We start from the raw sequence: 21,759 nt of genomic DNA, 5'->3' as shown, positions 1-21,759 counted from the left end.
TTAAACCCTCGTCCATTCCTAGATGTAAACAGTGACACCAACGGGAAAATATTAAGCTATATGCTTTTAATGATACATTGTGCGTCAGTATTCTGAGCAAATAAATCACCTATGTCAGAGTGAAGTGAGGTCGCTTCGATGGAGACTAGTATGAGGCCTAGTTCTCTTAAACTCTCGCAGAATCAGACGATGTTCATAACCATAACGAACATAACCATGAGAACCATACCGTGTTATGTTGGTATCTGTGTAGGGTATATCATCGTTTACACAAACGGCAGAATAGTTCAAAGACATCGCGTCTACTAGTCAGCCAGTAAAGTAAATATACTTTCACAAGGGAAGGTTCAAGGCACATTAGCTACCTATCCTATGCAGATTCCTTCTGTAGAAAGTTATCACCACATCGTAATCGTCTCATTTCTAATTTTATTCATGTGGGGGATTGTTGGAAAATTTTGAATAAAATTATTTGTTAATTTTAATACCAACAAACACCTCATTTCATGAACTGTCGTGTCCTTTGTGAACAGTCGTGTTCGTACGTAAACAGTCGTATCAGTCCGTGTACAGTCGTGTTAGTTCGTGAAAAGACATCCTTTCAAGTTCTATTTATATAGAATGGATTGTCAAATTCACATACGGTTAGAAAAAATATTCTCTAGAATATTTCCTACTACCAGTCTGTTCATAATGTTTTGTTTTCCTACTCCGGCGATAACTAGGCTACACACGGTTTGTGTTCGCTTGCGTAATCTGTTGTATCCTGGGAGACGATCGTCAATAGCGACGACATCTGTCTTAATCACATCTAACATTTTAAGATAGACGTAATTGTTTGTCTAACATTCTTAATATAGAATTACGTTTGTCTAACAATAATAAATAAAAGTTATTGTAATGTAGCGAGACATGCTCGTTCCGATGCTAGTTGTTATTTTTTTTTATGAGCCGGATTGGCTAATAAGTGTAATTCTGGAGGATATTCATATGTCTCGTTAATACAAGATTCGTTTATTCCAAAAAAAAAATATATATATATATTGTAATGTGGTACAGTTACTGTATTGCTTGAAGCCAAACTAGCTTATGCGTAAATGAGATCAGAAAGTTGACCCAATCCTTTTATGTACCAAATTAGGGGTTTTTTAATTTATTTATTTATTTTTTTTTTTTTTTTGCGTTTCCTTGTTTTTTTGTTAGTATGTAATTATACTTGTCATATGTTTAGTTCATTAATTAACATTTGTTTAACAAATAGAAAAGTAACGTAAGTTTGTTCTGGAAAAGTTATATCTTAATTATTCTTGTCAAGAAAAGTATAATTAAGCCGCTCAACTTTAACTGTTTTAAAGATCAAGTTTTTGATTAATTATTTTTTCACATTGAACTCTTGATCATTAATTATATTATGAATTTAGCTATTGTTTAACTTTTCTGTCGAGTTTGGAAGAGAAAAAGATCGATTTGGCGATTTTAAGATTGAAAATTACAAAATGAGCGAGGAGAAGATCGAGTTTGGAAGAATCTACAGGAAATTAATTTCCGTAATTTCTTATTACTTTTTACTCTCTATCTATCTATCTAGTCAATAAACTCTTAGTTTTATTTGTCAATGTCAATAAGCCGAATCACCCTAATGATGCGTGTTAAATAAGAGTCAAATCCATAACAGAATCAATGATCAAAGCTCAATGTGGAAAAACAATTAATCAGAAATTTGATCCTCAAAATAGGTAAACTTCAGAAGTTTAATTATGTATTTTTTCATTATTATTTAAATTTGAATTAAAATATGAACTACTTGTCTTTTTCATATATATTTCCAAGGTTGTCAAATTTGGACCGAACCAGTCGGATGGAACCGGTTAGATTTTCAGTTTAGGTCTTATTGAGTTTATCAATCTTCAGAGTCAATCTGCAGCAGTCCAACCCAGACTTGGGATGACTGATTTTTTTAATTTTTTAAAGGTAAAAAAATAAAATAAAAAGAAACTAAAATTTTATCATTTGGAATAGAATTGTTTGGTCCAACCAATTCCAAAATGACTTGATTAAATCAGGTAACTCACCTAATTATAAATCCGGATTGATATCAGGTTCGACTACGACAACATTGTATATTTCTTAAAATATTTCCAATAATGATTGAAATCAAATATTTATTGGTATGGTTATATTACATGGTAGAAGCAATTGAAAAACAACATCAGAAATATTTGATGTAATTATTATAATTACTAAAATGAAAAAAAAAAGGAAGTTCAAGGGCATTTAGGACCACCCCTCTTGGTTTTCCAGTTATTGTAGCAAGGACAAGTCTGCTTGTTTCCATAAGTTCCAGCAGGCACACACAAACATTTCGCACAGCATTTTAGGCAGAAGAACATACATGGCTTCTTATATGCCGTCATTGAACATCTTGTTCTGCATCTTTCTCCACATTCTGTCATTATTACCCTCATTATTTCTAAATTCTTAAATTAAATATTCTAATTTTAATTAAATAATTAATTATTTACCTTGAGGACGGAGGCTTCCTTCGGTGGTTCCATTCTATAAATCAAACAAAGAAAATATTAATTATTGAGAAATAAATAAATTGAGAGATAATTCAAAGTTATTTATTCTCACAGTAGGAGGATTGGTGGTACTGGGTTGTGGCTGGGGAGTAGGAGCTTCAGTGAGTGTGAGATTAGCCTGCCAATGTTAATTAATTAGTGAGATAATTATGTTGATTAAGGAAAGAAAAGGGGAAAAGAAAAAGAGTATACATTGTTCAGAATTGGAAAAAGAAGCAAGAAAGCAAGAAGAGAGATGAGAATGCTTGTTATACTCATTTTCAGAGAGAGTATGGTTCAGAGTGAAGCTAACTTTGTTTGTAGCTATATGATATCTTTCATTATTTATAGCCCCAAATTTGCCAACTCAGCACATCACACTGACACGTATAATCTTTCTTCTCAATAATAAGAAGAAGAAGGGATAAGCTGACAAAGTAGCCACAAGTTTTTTTTTTTTTTTTGGGTAGAAAGGACTTAGCTGAGTTAAGAGAGCAACATGAGATTAAGGCAATCTTGCCTATGACTAGCGTTCTAGGAATGCGTACTAATTAGTTATCGGATACGTGTTAACTTTTGGTTGGTTCTAACAAACTCCGACGGTAAAGACGTTAGGTGATGCACCCTACCATGTAGCAAGCGTACTGTCAAATGTCATTATTTCATTAGCTATTCCTTTAACATCGCTAGCAAACTCAACCATTTCAGGAGCTTGAATCTCATTCAATCCATAAACACGTGCAATCTCATCTCCAACTGAGACCACCCGACTTATCTCATCAACACTTAAATTTGTGTTTCTGAGGCATTCGAACCTAAGCGCATCTGTCCTTTGTGCTCTACCCATTGTGCAACCAGTTATCTTGATCCAACGGTTGCTTCTTTCTAACCCTACTATTATCTGGATGGATGGTAGAGATTTTTTCATATGACTGAAGGGTGTCGTGCGCATCTTTAGGGAATATTCCTTTCTCCATATCGGATGGTTTCTATAAATTTTTCGAATTTGAAAGATAACATTGATCCACAAAATGTTTTCCTAGAATATTCCTTAAGGTGGTTTCAACTGATAGAGGGCATGTAAGCCCCTCCATGTGTTTTTCATCGATATACTGTTACTTGGTGAGTGATTATTTTCATTAAATCCCATCAATAGCTAAGTGGCAACGTGATTATAAAATGGGATAAAGTATCAAAAAATATATAAGGATTTTGGAAGTATGGATTTAGGCTTTACTTACAAACTAATATCAATATAGGTTTAACATTTGCAAAATAGTATCAATTTAAGTCTCGAAACATGACACGTTATTCATATTATTCAGTTAAGTTTTGACAACGGTATGTAGAGAGAGAAATCAAAATTTAATAAAATAATATAAATGACGTGTCACGTTTCGTTATTGTGACCTAACAGGGCCGGCCCTGTTATAGGTCCAATGCTAAAAGGGGCCCAATTTTTTTATTTTTACTATATATATATATATATATATATATATATATATATATATATATATATATATATAGTAATTTTTGTTTGTAATAAATGTAGTTATAATAACCATTCAGATCTAAAAGATTACCAAATAATATGATATTTTAGATTTAAAATGAATCCAAATTTCTATTTAGATTTTTAAGTACATTTTTTTTTATCAAGACCCCTGTTTTTTATTTCGTCTGGGGCCCATAAAATATGAGGACCGTTCCTGTAACCTAAATTAGTACTATTTTGCAAATGGTAACCATACATTTGGTGTTATTTTAAACAATTTTTTTATTAAATATAGATAAAATTGATCTGACTTGAAACATTAAGGATAAATGTATATTATTTCAAATGTTAAGGTGAAATCTATAAAGTTTTTCTTTTAGGAGGATGTATGGAATTAGAAAGAATGTGTTGATCCAAAGGATATTTCTATGGGCAGTATTCCTATTTCCTCTGTAAACCATGTGAAGTCACTTTTGGTGTTTCTCTAGTAAACAGATTGACACGAATCCATTTGAAACTAACGCAACAGAAATTATGAGAGTGATGTCTGAACCATTTATTTATATTCCCATATATAATCATAAAATCCATTTTTGAAATATGGTTATGTCCTTATATAAATACAAACCAGCATTCTATACCCGTGACTTACTTATTTGTTTGGTTTTGTTTTGGATTTATATATCTTCTCTATCTTGGAAACGTAACATAAAAAGTGGTTTCTGTTGCCGCCCATTCTACGCCATTCGATCCTCTCCTTAAAATCAATCTGTTGCTTTGCTGTTATTATCTAAAACTGACTCCATAGTAGGATTTAATTCCCATTTACTTATGTTTGTAGCTTTTTCTCAAGTGGTATCTACCAATAATATCAGAATACATGTATCTTTATCTCGGAAGATAGAGTATGGAGGACTCTCGAATCTGACTGTATTAGAATAAAACACTTTCGGGTCATGTTTATCATTGAAATACGCTATAATCTTATTCCAATCAAGACTTTTGATTCACGTTTAGGATTAAGGAATTTCAATCGGGTATTATTACTAATTGTCTACAATACGTCTACCATTCGGAAGCTGACACATATCCTCCGAGAAAATTAGAGTGAATATCTTCACCTGCTATCGGATTTACCCTGACACTATATAAATAGAATGTGACTTCATAGTCAATGTAGATACACACATTTATTGCACTTTACTCTCGATTCCATAGTGCTATCTATAGGGAAATTGAAGAAGTGATTATTATTGATTGTAAATAGAGTATAAATAGAGGTACAACCTTAGAGGAACCCTAGAGGATACGGAGAGATAAGCTAGAATAACATAAAGATATTACAACTGATTACATTAGATAAATACAATATAAACAAATATATTTAACAGAAAAAATAATAACAGAATTAGTTTGATTTGATTTGTTAATTCTTATCATGCCCCCTCAAAACAGTCGGCCAAGTGGAGAGACCGATTTTGCAAACCAAGAAGACAAAAGTGGAGCGAGGAAGAGGTTTCGTAAGAGCATCTGCAAGTTGGTCATTCGTCGATACATAGGACACCCTTAGATTTCACGATTGCACGTTTTCACAGACAAAGTGATAATCAAGAGTTAGATGTTTCATTTTGGAGTAAAAACTGGATTTGCACTGACATAGGTAGCACCTGCATTATCACAGTAAATTACAGGAACAACAGAGGATGGTATTTGAGGTTCCTTAAACAGATTTTGGAATCAAAGAATTTCAGCACTCGCACTGGCAACAGCTCGGTATTCAGCTTCAGTAGAGGAACGAGCAAGAGTTCGTTGTTTCTTTGAATAGGGATCAGAGACCTTAACACATCGATGGCCGCAGACAGGACTGGGAGAGACCGACATATCAGAGAGCGTTTTCTGATTTTCTAAAATTATTATCGAGACAGAAAAGAGAGATAGGGCCGAGAGAAACCATTTCATCCATAGCCTTTTCTGAAATTTTTTTCTGGTCTTTTTTTTTTCATGCAGGAAGAGAAGAGAAAAAGCTAAGGAAGAAGATGCTGTTTTTTTGTGGGAGAGAGACCTACGAATTTAAGTTCAGATTCTTGATAATCTAACTTTTCTCCTCCCTGTACAAATTGAAATTCTAAATTTACTCTTCCCCATACAATTGAAAATCTCAATTTACTCCTCCCCATAAAAGTAAATAAACTAAATTAAAATATCAATTTTAAGCTTATCATTTGGATGTAGTATGATATATATATATACATTTACATTTGTGCTAATTTCACTTTAGCCTCCAATTTATTTTTACTTTTCATTTCTAATTGATGAAATTGGATCTTGTTTAAGACATTTTTGCATCTAATTATTGTGTACTATTTTTCCTTTAATCTCCTTTTTTTCGTATTTATTTCCGTTTTATGAGTAAATAGAAAATTAAGCGATTAATTATTTAATATTCCTCAAAGAACTAAAAGTTCATCCGTAACTCAATAATCAATTGGTTCTCAATATAAACCTTGATTATTTATTATTTCGATCACAAAAATTCATCACGTATAACCGATCTCAATTCATGTTAAAATTACACGTCGAGTTCTATCCAAATCCATAAAAATTAAATCAAATTGATATGAAAATCGTCATTTGAATTAAAAACATCTTTTAAAAAAAATATTCATATTCTACTACCATATATGTAAAATACAATAATAAAAACAAATTGTTTTTATTTTAATAAATATGATTACGTGTATATTTTATAATATATACGGTTTATTTTCACTCACTTCCTCTCGAAGGGTAAATGAAGCTTTTAGCCTTTGCTTTTTCATTTTAGGTCATAATGGGTATAGTTCGACCCCCTGCCATGGGAGATCGGTTGCCGGATCGTGACATGTAGGTAGGTAAGGAGGTAAGTGATTCTAAGATTTATTCGGGTTCGGTTTTGTTGGACCTTTATTCTCAAATTTAAGGGACTAATTTTGATTTATTTTATTGTCAATCAGAGCCTCATGACTATAATTTTCATATTTAGGACTCTTGTTTGATGGATTTGTGTTTGAAAATATTCAATCCTATGTTATATTTGTGATTGAAATTTCGAGGTAAAGTAGGTCCATGTGACTGTTCGGTTTTGGTTCTGTTTAAAATTAGATTTCTAGTTGGATCTGTTTAGAGAAAAGATTGAAAAGAGTTGTTTAAACTTAGATGTTAAAAATCGGGTTATATGTTTGGTCGGATTCGTTCGGTAAAAACAGTTGGTTTGATAAAAGAGTCGTGTTAGACTTTGAATTGATTTGTTTGGTACAAATGACTTGAGTGATAAAAATAGTCGAGTTAGACTTAGAGGCTGATTTGTTTACCACTCGTTTTAGGACGAAAGATGAGTTGAATCTGGAATTGACAGTACAGCTACAAAAATAATTAAAACTATAATTTTCAGACTATCTACGACCAATAAATTCATGTCATGCAATATTATTACCCACGAAATAGAGAACCATTTGTACCAAAAAGCAAAGAATAGCAAATAATGTCAGACCCAAATATTATCTTCTAGAATTAAAAATAATGTCAACTATCATATCTCAAGTTGTCAAATTTTCTTAAACCAAATAGTCGAATGGTCTAAGGATTGTATATTGTCATTGGGCCAGTAAGATAATCCTTATAAAGGGAACTTGTATAGATAAAATAATAAAGTGAATTTGAATTAAAGTTGTATCGTAAAAAGAATCGTTTAGAACTTAAGTTGAATTGGTTCAGTAAAAAGATTCGTTCATGGAGTAAAAAGAGTTCGGTTAATCATATGAAATTAATAAGGAGGAAGAATGAGAATGTATCATTGAAATAAAGAATATTAAATTATTTTGGGTAGTTATCAATTTAGGACCTATAAGTTAGGTCATTGCTATATGGTGCCAGTGAGTCGTATTAGGTAAGTTTCCTTTTAGGAATTTCGTTTTTCGACAAATATTACTTATACTCGATATATTGAGATACAGTTTATAAAGTATTTATTGAAATACGACGAGTTTTATATTAAGTGTTTTAATACAGTGATTTACGTCTTGGACTATGTGTGGTATTTTGATAGCAAACTTGATATTTTAAATTGCATATTTGGTTATTTTGAGTATTTTATTATGGTTTTGTCCATAAAATGTTCAGTTTTAAGAACATGAATTTTATATGATACATTTTGGAAATTAAAATATATATATATATAGTTCTTTTGAGTATAAGTATTTTATGTAGTTGATAATTGCTTACTGTGATTTTTGTCTCATCTTTTCAAATGTTTTAATGTTTTAGGTGAGAAAGAGCAAGGTATAGGAGAAGTTATTGGTTGATAGACAAGGTTGAAGTGTCAAGTCATTGACTTTGTCCTTAGTTAGGACATTTGCCTCTCATTTGGAGATTTGATTGTATTGGGTAATATTTTAAGACTTGAATGTAGTAAAAATATGGATTTATTTTATAATATATCTAATAGGAATTCTTGATATCTAGAGATTGAACCGTCGGATCGAGCTCATTTTAGGAAATAATTAGGATATGAACCATTTACTCAAATCAACCGTAAATCAATAAATACTTCACAAATCGTATTTCGGTAAATACTTCATAAATCGTATATATTTCACAAACCGTATATCAATAAATAATTCGCAAACCGTATGTCAATAAATACTTCATAAATCATATCTCGATAAATACTTCATAAATTGTACCCCGATAAATACTTCATAAATCGTATCTCAATAAATACTTCACAAACTGTATCCATCCGAGAGATAATCCCCGTATATATCAATCCCCACAATATAATAGAATCGAGATATCTCATAATTTGCCTAGCCCGCATGGTCTTACTCAACACTTCTTTGCCATACCCGATAGGTCTTTCAATTGTGTACACAGGCCGTATTTCTCACTAAATACGGACTTTAATAAAAACCACCTATCCGGATTACCCTTGATGGATACTAAAAATATTATAATTTCATAATATAATTTAAAATCAGAAATATATATATATCAAAATATATATAACTCATAAACAAACATCATAAAGTTTTATCAACACCCTTACTCAATCAATTTCCAAAATATTCTATCATAAATCATTATTGTACTAAAATCATCAATAAATAATTTAAAAATATACTTTATTTCAATAAATCATAAATTCATCAAAATTGCAACTTTAACAATCTTTAATTAAAACTAAAATTTACTTTGAGAAATAAATTTATAGAAAATCGCTTATAATATATACTTATACTTGTGTTCATAAATCAATTATCAATGGGTTTCTCAATACACTTCTATTTTTTTAAATTCAACTCTTCAAAATATTAAATCTTACACAAATAGTAATCAAATACAGTGAAAGTCATCAAAACAAAATCCAAATAATGTATACATAAATATATATTATATGTTGAAATTGACATGCAAATATATATATAATTACTTGAACTTAACTTAAGCTCATGTTAACAACTAAATCATAAAAACTCCAATTAATCAAATGCATGTCAAAAATCACCACAAAAATTCAAATTTATGGTAAATATAGAGTTATACATACATATATATACATAAAAACTCAAAAAGGTAGTTGATAATTACTTACTTTAGCACTAATTGAGAGAAAAACACATTAAGACCTCAAATCCACCACCATAATCTGCCTAGGTCGAATCCTATGTAGGATTCTCCAAATCAAAATCACACCGACCATAATGTGTATTAGGATGTCTAGAAGCTACTGTAAAACAATCAGCTCGATCCGACGGTTCAATCTCTAGATATCAAGGTTTGATCAAAGCTATGTGAAATTGGGTAAATGAAGAACAAGGAAAGAGATGATGGAGATGAATATGGGTTCATGTGATGTGGAGCTCGAAATTTGCTCCTCCAATTCCCTAATATCCATGTCTAGTTTTGTGGGATTTTTGTTCCTAATGAGGGAAAATCTCCATTTTGATCCCTCTAAACTTTAACTTCTTTTAAAACTTACCCTAATCTTTTAATTTTACACTTAAAACATAAAATTGACCTCCAAACTATATCCATAATACTCAATTAACTCTCCAATAAATAAATAAATGTAATATAACCTTATATTATGGCATAATAACTAAAATTAGGGACACGAATGTGACATAAGTAACGAAGAAGATGCTTCAAAGCTTGCATATGATCTTCAGTAGGACGATGCATATATTGTGCTAATTTGTTAATAGAGAATGCAACATCAGGACAGGTCAGACTGAGATATTGGAGACTACCAATGAGAGCACGATAGGTAGTTGGATCAGAAATTGTTTACCCTTCCAAGGTGAAAGGAGGATGAGTAGCCTGAGGTGTGGCGATGGGTTTGGCAGCATCCATATTAGCCTTGCACAAGATGTCAGTTATATATTTTCGCTGACTTAAAAATAAACCAGCAGGATGAGGGAGAACTTCCACTCCGAGGAAATAGGATAGGGGTCCCAAGTCCTTGAGAGAGAATCGAGAAGATATGTTTGTGATGAATTCTTTAAGAAAAGAGGAATTGTCATTGGTAACAATGATATCATTTACATAAACCAATAAGTATATGATTGAACCTTTTGAATGAAGAGTGAATAAAGAGGAGTCAGAGACTGAGTTTTTGAATCCCAAAGTAAGCAAAAATTGTCGCAGCTCCTTGTACCAAGCCCTTAGGGCCTGTTTAATACCATAGATGGCCTTATTTAATTTGCACACAAAATTTCGATGAGTCACATTAGTATACCCAGGCGGTTGAATTGTATAAACCTCATCAGATAAAGTGCCTTGCAAAAAAGCATTTTTAATATCAAGTTGGCTCAAAGGGCACCATTGACTGGCAACAATAGAAAGAATTAGGCGAACAGTTTCTGGTTTAACAACGAGACTGGATGTCTCATTATAGTCGAGCTCGGGTCTCTGGTGAAAACCTCATGCAATAAGCCTAGCTTTATACTGAGTAATTTTTCCATCAGGGTCCCTTTTAATGTGGAACACCCATTTACATCCTACTACATTTTGAGAGATGGATGGTGGTACAAGTGACCATGTGTTGTTGCAAACAAGGGCATTGAACTCTTCATCCATGGCCTTTTTCCACACAGGACCTTTTAGAGATTGAGCAATGGTTTTGGGAAGGGATTCAGAATCAGCTACTTGAGCAGAAAGATTGAGTTTGGGTTAGTGAGTAACAGGTTTACAGATATTATTTTGTAAGCAAGTAGTCATACGATGTGAGGAATGGATTATTGAAGGAGGAGGGGACAAGGAAGATGAATTTGATAGATCATCGGAATTTGAGGGTGAATTGACACTATTGGCAGTGGAATGGGAAGTCGATAATGAGGGTGAATTTTGAGTAAAAGCTACAGACTGGGAGGAAGGGGAAATAGGCGAATTTGGGCTAATTGGAGAAGATTGGAATGGTGAGTTTGGGATAGTGGAAGAGAAAGGTGAACGCTGTGTAGGAGGATTGGAGGTAGAGATGGCAGGGAAATTATTTGGAGGTGAAGGGGCTGAAAATGAGGAAATAGGAAGAGATAGATGGAACCACTGTTCCAATAGAGTGTCAGGTGAGTGTGTTGGAGAGCATAAATCAGAATATGGAGATTTATGTTCGATAAAATGAACATGACGAGAAGTGTATATTTTTTGAGATTTTGGGTCGAGGCAATAGTAAGAACTTTGAGTGGAAGAGTAACCAATAAAGACGCAAGGAACAGATTTAGGGTCAAATTTGTGTCTAGTATAAGGTTTGAGCCAAGGATAGCAAAGACAACCAAAGTTGTGTAGCTTTTGATAATTTGGCAAGTTGCAAAAAAGTTTGAGATACAGAGAGGAATTTTGTAGGATTGGAGTTGGGAGACGGTTTATGAGATAAACAGCTGTGGAGCAAGCATTTGGCCAAAATTCTAATAAAGGCATGGGTTAAAAGGCCCAGGCAATTTTCAATAATATACCTATGACGACATTCAGATTGACCATTGTGTTGAGGGGTATGAGGAGTAAGATGAGAAATCCCATAAGTAGCAAGATAACTTTTAAGTTCTTCATATTCACCACCATTATCCGAGTATAAAGTTGCAAAAGGGAGTTGGAAGAACTTTTCAACCAAGGCTTTGTACCGAATAAAAATGCCATGAGTATCTGACTTCCGTTTTAATGGATAGAACCATATATATATTGTGAAATGATCAACAAAAATAAGGTCCATCATGAGAATAAATAGGAGAAGTCCATAAATCAGTATAGATGTATTGTAAAGGAGCAGTAGAGGAATGTTGAGCGATTTCCGCAAGTGCACGGTATACGCTTGTAGTAATAAAAGATATCGAACCCACAGGGAACGCTTTTTAACTAAAACTTTATTTAATTCGGTTTAATCACGTGTTTAGGTTTAATAAAAGAAATACGTTTAGTTGATGGAATAGGTTTTGGTAAATTAGGATTAGATAGAAGGATTATATCGAGTTTAGAGAACAATTCCGTTTTGGAATTTTGATTACAAAACAGATACTTCCGTAATCGGAATAAAATAGAACTTATTTTCATAAAGCAAAGAAAGCAACTTTAACTTTGTGAGATTATGGACATGTAACAATATAGCGATATACTCAATTAAATGGCTTCGAACCATAGAAATCCCCCTGGTGTTGAGATGATTCCTACCTTAATCAAACTAGTGTTTTATTTCTGATAAGCCGCGATCAGCGATCATGTCATCCATAAAAACTAAATTTGTTAAGTGTTCAACAAAGTTCTTATATGAATAAGATGGAATAGAACGTTTTAATAAAAACACCAATTTATCATTTTGAAAATCATTTTGTCAGAACAATATCAAAATAACAACAGTAAGAATGTATTGAATAAATAAGTATATCATTAATGAAATGTGAATTTTCACAAGTTATCAGAGAAGTAGAAACTTGGATAGCATTGCAACGAAAACTTTGAGATCCGGGTTGTCAGTCTTTCTCTCAAACTCCGTAGGTTCGTCAAACCTCATGCGCTTCAGCCGTCAATTCTTCTCGTTGGATCTTCGGAATAGAGACTGGTCTCGTCCACTATCAGAATGAAAACTAAACTAATACTGTTTTTATAACTAATCTAAATACAATTCGTGTATAGCACGATTGTTTACACAGAAATGAAATCTAAACTTTCTGATTCTTTTCTGAATCAGAAACTCAACATAACAACTTTCTTCTCTAATTTCTCTAACTTTTCCAACTTAACCAACCTTGATTTCTGAAATGGATCACTTATTTATAGTTGTTGAAGGGTTGTAAATGACGGGTCGTGTCTGCTGGTGAAGGGTCGCTTTTATCCGAATGAACAGACGCGTTTTTCCGATTTCGAACATGTGTTTTGTGTGCAGGAAGGTTCACTGTCGCGACTGAGATTCTGAAAATCTCAGTCGCGACAGGGGGTATAGGGGCGAGCTTGAAACTTCATTTTTCCCCCGAGCCGGCCTCCGCAAGTCGCGACTGAGATTCTCAAAATCTCAGTCGCGACAGAGAGATTATTCCCTGTCTCTCGACTGCTTTTCGTCCTCCTCGAGCGTTCTTCTGACTGATATGCATTCTTGGTACGTTTTTAAGGTTTTCCCTCCATTCTAGCTCCGTTTTAGCTCCGTTTTCGCTCCTATTTGGATTTTACCAAATATTTAAGTACCTTGCATCAAAGAAGTAAATAAAGACGTAAAAGTATTCCAAATGAATATAATTAGCACGATTTCAATGTAAATTTAACGTATTTATATATGATATTTTAGGTATATTTTGGGCTTAACAAGGAAATAGAAGACACAGAGAAAGGAAGCTTATGACTTTTATTGCAAGAGCAAGAATTACAGTCTAGAGTAAAGATGCTAGAAACATTTAAATTATTCCTGAAGACTAGATATTTGAAAATTTTGGGAGATGGATGACCTAGTTTATGATGCCAATCAAGAGAATTGATTGTGGTGCTGGTGAAGACTCAAGGAACAATTGGCTGAATTTCATAAACACTGAACTTAACTGGACCCTGAAAGAGAGGTTCCCTGGTTTCCATATCCTTCACAAGAAAAGAGTGTGGTAAGAATTCAATAGAGGCATTATTGTCAGCACATAATTGAGAAATAGAGATAATATTTCGGGAGATTGATGGTACATAAAGCACATTAATAAGTTTAAGAGGAGATGAAAATTTTGAAAGGGTAAGAGAACCAATATGGGAGATATGTAAACATGTACCATCACCAATAATAAGCTCCTCAGTGCCATCGTAGGGTGCATGAAGGGCCAAATTCTGATGATCATTGGTAACATGATAGGATGGTCCACTGTCAAGTAACCAAGTTGAAGGAGATGATTGACTGAGGGCATGAGCAACATGTGCTTGTGGGGAACTAGTTCTGTAACTAGGAGATGCAACCCGATTATTACTGAAGGAGGAAGCATGTGGTGTTGCTTTGGGAAATAGCTGAGTAAAGAGGGAGCAGCGAGATAGAACATGTCCATATGTTCCGCACCACTGACATTTTCCCAAGAAAGGGCATGGCTGCTTGGTATTATTATTTGAAGGACTTGAGAGAATACCAGCAGAATTGGGGCGAAGATAATTCAGGTGTAGCAGACGGGAGTGTTGGTCCCGTGTGATTAGTTCCAAGGGGGGGTTAGGAACTAATATAACTTTTTAAAATTTGATTAAGCTGACTTAATATATTTTCTTAAGTTTGTCAACTCAGCTTTGGTCAGCACGGCCGATTGTAACGTAAGATAGCTTTAGCCAGATATTGACTAGAACTATTTTACATATAAGTTAGGAATTGACACTTTTGTGGTCAGCTTCCAACTTAGCACTCTTATTTACTCAATATCAATTTAGACAATTTATATGCTGAGTAAATATAACAAGCAACACATACAGATATATATATATATTGAGAGAGTTAGAGATTACTCAGCACGACTTATCCTGGTTCGGCCTCTCCGCCTACGTCCAGTCCCCAGAGTGCCTCCGCGTTTTTGAAATCCAATACTGAGCTCTTTAAAGGTAGAGCACAAACCGTTTACAAGGCAGTTAAATATGCAAGAGTACCGTCCTCTATTCGTCTACTCAACTCCACTAAGCGCTACAACCCAGCACTTAGATTTCTCTACCACTGAGTACCAAACCAAGTACTCAGCACAATTCTCTCAATAATACAATTGATACAGACTTGTTCTTTTTCAGACAAAGAACACTTTAGATGATTACAAAAATCACTCTAGCTTTTACACAAGAATGGACTTCTCCGAATGTCCTCTTGGAATTTTTATTTCTTTAGGCAATGTTGAGTTGTCTAAAATAGGTGTTTCTACAATATCTGCAGGAATAGATTGGTTAGCAAAGGTAATTTCAGGTTCGTGTTTACCTTTGGTCAGCCCTTGTACTGATGACTCAGTAGCTCCTGTTTGGTGAGCGGAAGCTGAGCTTGGTTCATCTTCGGCAGACTGAGTTGTCTTTCCTGCAGGGTCAGTTTCATCGAACTCTATATGGACAGACTCTTCAACAACTTGAGTTCCTTTATTATATGATCTATATGCTTTACTGTTAGTTGAGTACCCTAAAAAGATCGCTTCGTCAGCTTTAACATCAAATTTAGCAAGGTTATCTTTTGTATTGAGTATAAAACATTTACACCCAAAGGCACGAAAGTAGTCAATGTTGGGCTTTCGTCTTTTCCAAAGTTCGTATGGGGTTTTCTTAAGAATAGGTCTAACTAAAGCCCTATTGAGTATGTAGCATGTTGTTTGGACAGCTTCACCCCAGAAATACTTTGGAAGCCTATTTTCACTCAGCATTGTCCTAGCAATTTCGACAATTGTTCTGTTATTCCTTTCAACCACCCCATTTTGTTGAGGCGTTCTAGGAGCTGAGAAGTTGTGGTCAATACCACTGGTTTCACAGAATTCGTCAAACTATTGGTTTTTGAATTCTCCACCATTGTCGCTTCTAATATGAGCTACTTTTAGGTCTTTGTCATTTTCAAGCTTTTTAATCAATGTGGTGAACATCTCAAAAGTTTCATCCTTGCTACTCAGCAAGATGATCCAAGTATACCGAGAGAAATCATCTACAATGACTAAGGAAAATTTCTTACCGCCCAAGCTGAGTGGCTGGACAGGTCCGAAAAGGTCCAAATGTAGTAATTCCAATGGTCTTTTGGTTGAGACAATGTTTTTACTTTGAAAAGACTTTTTCGTTTGTTTACCTTGCTGACAAGCATTACACAATTGATCTTTTTCAAATTTCAATTTGGGCAATCCCTCAACTAATTTCTTTCTAGCTAATTTGGCAAGGAGGTCCATGCTTACATGAGCAAGTCTCCTATGCCATAGCCAGGAGTTATCCTCTTTAGATACTAAGCATATATTTTTGGAAAACTATTTTTCTAAACTCATTGTCAACACGAGGGGCAGTTAAAATCAAGTTATTTGTTTTTCCCTCGAGTATCCGACACTGAGTAGCATCAAATATAACCTGTCTACCGTTATCACAAAGCTGAGCTGCGCTCAATAGGTTATATTTGAGACACTTAACTAAGGAGACTGACTCAATAGTGGGGTTACTTCCGATAGTACCTGATCCTACTGTCTTACCCTTCTTATTGTCTCCAAAGCTTACGTTTCCACCTCGTTTAAGCTCAAGTGTGATGAACTGAGTTTCATCACCAGTCATATGCCTCGAGCATGCGCTATCAATATACCACAGTTTTGACTTCTCCACGCACCTCAGGCTCACCTGCATTTTGAATCATTCATCTTTAGGTACCCAATTCTTTTTGGGTCCTCGTTTGTTAGCATAAACAGGTGCAAAGTCATGTTTTAATTTGTGACGACATATATTTATAGTGTGGCCTTGTTTACCACAAAAGTCACCATGAGTTACCCTTTTTGAATGACTCTGTTTTTGGTCAGCACCATTGTGCTGAGCATGCCAACATACCTTAGTGGTATGCCCTTTCTTTCCGCAGAAGTCAAATTGGACAATCCGCTTGTTATACCAACACACATCTCTTGTGTGTCCCCTTTTTCCACAACAGTCACATTAAGTGAACTGTCTATGCTGACTAGTACCTGAGTACTCAGCATGGGATTTATTTTTGTTTGAGCCTTTAGTTTGGCTCTGAAGATTTGTCACATCCTTTCTTAGTTTCTTTGAATCTGATTGGACCTCCGAGACAAACTTATGCATAATTTCCATGTTGCTATGCAAAGTTGAGTTGTCTTGGAGAAGATATCGGAGGTCACTAAGTTTGACCTCTTCAATCTCGTCACACCGCCTGCTGAGTGCCTTTATTTTCTTGTTACACTTTTTAGTTAGTGTATATAAATCACTCAGGGCGTTAATCATTTCTTTTCTAAGCGAATGTAAGGATGTTACCTCATTTGAGTATTCCTCCTGTTCAGATTCTTCAGAGAGGTCAGCATGCTCAGATTGAGTGTGGTCAGCAGCGTCATCGGCCATGAAGCATATGTTTGCCGACTCAGTGGCTTCAGCTTCTGACGATGTTGAGTCGTCGCTGTCACTCCATGTGGCCACCATTGCCTTTTTACATCCCTTCTTGTCTTTCTTTAGATTAGGGCAGCTTGACTTAATGTGCCCAGTTTGATGGCACTCAAAGCATGTGACAGATTTGGAGCTGTCCTTTTTGTATTTGTCACTGGACTCAGCTTTGTACCTGTCGCCTCTTCTGAATGGCCTCTTGCTGTTCTTTTCATTCTTTCTAAACAGCTTCTTCATCTTCCTTATGAACATGGCCATTTCCTCATCGTCCGATGAGTCAGCTTCGGTTGAGTCAGCTTTCATGACAAGTGATTTTTGCTTCTTGTCTTCTGACTTTTCTTTTGCTTCAAAATTTTTCATAGAGATCTCATTAGTCAGCAGAGATCCGATCAGCTCGTCATATTTATATGTGGTCAAGTCTTGAGCCTCCTCCACGACAGTTTTCTTAGCTTGCCAAATCTTTGGTAAGCTTCTCATGATTTTCTTCACCTGCTCTTCTTCAGTGAAGTTCTTGCCGAGCCTCTTTAGCTCATTTATGATGTTGGTGAATCTAGCGTTCATTCCAGAGATGTCCTCATTTTCGTTCATCTCGAACAGTTCATATAATCTCATATGTTGGTTCACCTTTGACTCCTTGACCTTGCTTGTACCTTCGTAGGTTACTTCGAGCTTCTTCCAAATTTCCTGTGCTGACTCGCAACATGAAATCTTATTGTATTCTGCAGCATCTAACGCACAGTGAAGCATATTGATAGCCGAAGCATTGTTTTATAATTTTTTAAGGTCATCTTCTGACCACTCAGTTTCACTCTTAACAATTTTCTCATTGTCAACAGTTTTATAAGGCACATATGGGCCTCGAACTATTGCAAGCCATGCACTCATGTTTGTGGCTTGAATGAAGTTCTTCATCCTATTCTTCCAAAACGTATAATTAGATCCAAAGAATAGGGGAGGCCGACTAATTGATAATCCCTCTGGGAGTATCTGTGTTGTTTGGTTCCCGGGAAGGAAACGAGTGTTGTTCTCAGCCATTTATCAGGATCAGCTTAAGATTGTTAAATCTTTGAGTAGTGAGCTATATGGCTCTGATACCACTTGTTGGTCCCGTGTGATTAGTTCCAAGGGGGGGGGGGGGGGTTAGAAACTAATATAACTTTTGAAAATTTGATTAAGCTGACTTAATATATTTTCTTAAGTTTATCAACTCAGCTTTGGTCAGCACGGCCGATTGTAACGTAAGATAGCTTTAGCCAGATATTGACTAAAACTATTTTACATATAAGTTGGGAATTGACACTTTTGTGGTCAGCTTCCAACTTAGCACTCTTATTTACTCAATATCAATTTAGACAATTTATATGCTGAGTAAATATAACAAGCAACACATACAGATATATATATATATATATATATATATATATATATATATATATATATATATATATATATATTGAGAGAGCTAGAGATTACTCAGCATGACTTATCCTGGTTCGGCCTCTCCGCCTACGTCCAGTCCCCAGAGTCCCTTCAGGCTTTTGAAATCCAATACTGAGCTCTTTAAAGGTAGAGCACAAACCGTTTACAAGGCAGTTGAATATGCAAGAGTACCGTCCTCTATTCGTCTACTCAACTCCACTAAGCGCTACAACCCAGCACTTAGATTTCTCTACCACTGAGTACCAAACCAAGTACTCAGCACAATTCTCTCAATAATACAATTGATACAGACTTGTTCTTTTTCAGACAAAGAACACTTTAGATGATTACAAAAATCACTCTAGCTTTTACCCAAGAATAGAAAGTTGGTGTAAGATCTATTTTTGTTTTGATGTGCTTTTTACTTGTATTTTTCTCTCTTGTATTTTCTGTAATTCGGCTATGATCCAAGAGGTATACTTGTCCCTTTATAGTTGCAATCTGAAGATCAAATCATTTGAATTTGATTTGCCCGTTGAATCCAAAATGGCTCTTTTGGGGACAATGTTCTGGTCAGCTTCAGATATGCAGGCCAATCCTGTCGTCTGAATTCTACAGTCGTCAGGTTTGTCTTCTTCTAGCAGGTTTCGTCTTTTTGTGCCAGTTTGTCTTTTAGCAACGGAACAGTTGACCCATGCATCTCGAAATTGGATTTTGCGTAATTCCAAGGTTTCTATTATTGGTGCAGACAGTTGTCGGGCTTGTCTTTTAGCTAACGGATCATTCATGCTGTCCTGAAGATTACTCAGCTTGACTTTGATGTCCGTTGTCTTTGATTGTTGCCAATTCAGATACTGAGTTCTCTTTTACTCAGCTTCTATGGTCAGCTTCGTTCTGCAAGACATAGTTCTGACGAAGACTCTTCTATTTTTGATACTGAGTTTCGTTCCACTCAGCTTCTTGATCTTTAAGCTTCTGTTCTAAAGATGACTTATCTTCTGTCATGCTGAGTTCCACTCTACTCAGCTTGTGCTGTGATCTTATGATGACTTCGTCCTGTCTTACTTTTTATTTCTATTTGTATTTATTTTTATACTCAACATTATACAAACATATTAGTACAATTAAATCAAAGCACTTAAATTTAATTGTCCCTTAATCATGGATTAACTTAAATGATTTTGTCAAATCAAAATCATGTGGAAAGGTGTTTCAACAAACTCCCCCATTTTGATGTTGGTAAAATATTTAATTGATGGAACTCAGCATTGAGATTCCCCATAATTGAAATTCTTTTTATTGCTTCTGAAATTACTCCCCCGTAAGGGTTGCATCTATTGACTTAACTTAACTCTAAACCTTCTAAGATTCAATTGAGTAAAATTAAGGCATGCTTATACTGACTTAGTTCAATTCTAGACCTTCCAAGATCTAATTCAGATGAGCCTAGGTCAGCTTTTCAGAAGAGGTTAAAGTGTGGAATATGTTTTGATTCAGTTTTGATACATGGTTGGTTTGATAACAGAGTTATGGGAAAACTTTTTCAGAGCAAATGTATCAAGTCTAATGTGTACTGAGTTTATTCCTTTTTCTTTTGTTTGTTTGTTCAATTAAGACAGATCAGCATAAAACACAATACGTAAGTAAGCATCGCATACGATTAATCAATTTGGAATAAAAGATGCATAATTTATAGATAGTCAGCAAGACAAAATACGCATAGAAAATACAAGTGAAGAATAAACCCTAGCAAATCTAGCCAGACTATTTCTTCCTATTGACTTGGACTTGGGCAGGATTGATTTTGCCTTTTCCCTTTTGTTGATGCTGACTACCAGAAGCTTCTCATGTGTGCTGAGTTCTATCCGCTTGTTCTTTCTCCCCCGTTTTGCCACCATCGGGCGGAGGAGGAACGAACGTGTCGTTGACAGCAGCACGATTTAATCGGACTGAATACGCCTTGAGCCTTTTCGTGCTTTCCCATAGACCATCAAAAACTGGAATACCATCGTCCAAGGTATCACGGGGAATTCGGATGGAGGCACTGAACATACTCAATATATATTCTTGAGATTTTCCTACCCATGTAATGGTGTCAGTTAGCATGGCATATGCTTGATGGTACATCTTAAGCAAAGCCGAATCATAAAACTGACGTTGAGCATTTGTGTGGCGCACATGTTTGTAGGTGGCTCTGGAGTATTGCAACAGCTCATTCGTCTTGAGTTGATCAGTTTCCATTTCCTCCTTACTCAAGTTGAGTAAACGGACAGCTTCGCTAATTTGTTCGATCGAACATTGAGAAGTTGAGGAGATTAGCTCGCGAGTGCCGGTCAGCTCGGAGTTCAACTTGGTAAAATGTTGATTCAACTCAGCAGAGGTAGCATAGCCTGTGTTAACTGTAGAAAGAGCATTACTTTGGCCTTGAAGGGAAACCATATGATTCACCATCATTAACTGCAGTTCGGCCAGCTTGACGATGGATTCTTGCTTGGGTTGCTGTGTTTGGACCGTTGCCATTACACTTACCAGATCTTTGAGACCATTGATCTCATTGAGGAGCCGAGTGATAGATGAGATTTGTGGTGGCTCAACATTTGCAGACCCAGCAGCATCGGCATGAGAAGTATTCAAATCATGAAGAATAGTTTGAGCGGACTCAATAATGCGACGCTCGGACTCAATAGTATGAAGATAGGCATATGTGGTTTCAGGAAT

At 35.0% G+C, this 21,759-nt stretch overlaps 1 protein-coding gene across 1 annotated transcript; it reads right to left on the bottom strand.

The window, feature by feature from the left end:
• Positions 1-2,123: 2,123 nt before the first annotated feature.
• Positions 2,124-2,890, bottom strand: LOC136209342 (protein GAST1-like). Its single transcript, XM_066000787.1, has 4 exons — positions 2,775-2,890; positions 2,635-2,700; positions 2,523-2,556; positions 2,124-2,446 (listed from the first exon to the last, which is right to left on the bottom strand). The coding sequence occupies exons 1-4, from the start codon at positions 2,838-2,840 to the stop codon at positions 2,265-2,267; spliced, it is 348 nt and encodes a 115-aa protein (XP_065856859.1). The 5' UTR covers positions 2,841-2,890; the 3' UTR covers positions 2,124-2,264.
• Between the last annotated feature and the right edge of the window lie 18,869 nt (positions 2,891-21,759).

The sequence above is a fragment of the Euphorbia lathyris genome, chromosome 10 (genome assembly GCF_963576675.1).
Source record: "Euphorbia lathyris chromosome 10, ddEupLath1.1, whole genome shotgun sequence".
Taxonomy (NCBI): Eukaryota; Viridiplantae; Streptophyta; class Magnoliopsida; order Malpighiales; family Euphorbiaceae; genus Euphorbia; species Euphorbia lathyris.
Note: the sequence above shows the minus strand (reverse complement) of the source record. Positions and strands in the feature narration are given on the sequence as shown.

Coding starts and splice junctions, on each gene's coding strand:
- LOC136209342 (XM_066000787.1), bottom strand. CDS start 2,840: ATGAGTATAACAAGCATTCTCATCTCTCTTCTTGCTTTCTTGCTTCTT. Junction 2,701..2,774: donor TTTTTCCAATTCTGAACAAT/GTATACTCTTTT, acceptor TAACATTGGCAG/GCTAATCTCACACTCACTGA. Junction 2,557..2,634: donor GTACCACCAATCCTCCTACT/GTGAGAATAAAT, acceptor TTTGATTTATAG/AATGGAACCACCGAAGGAAG.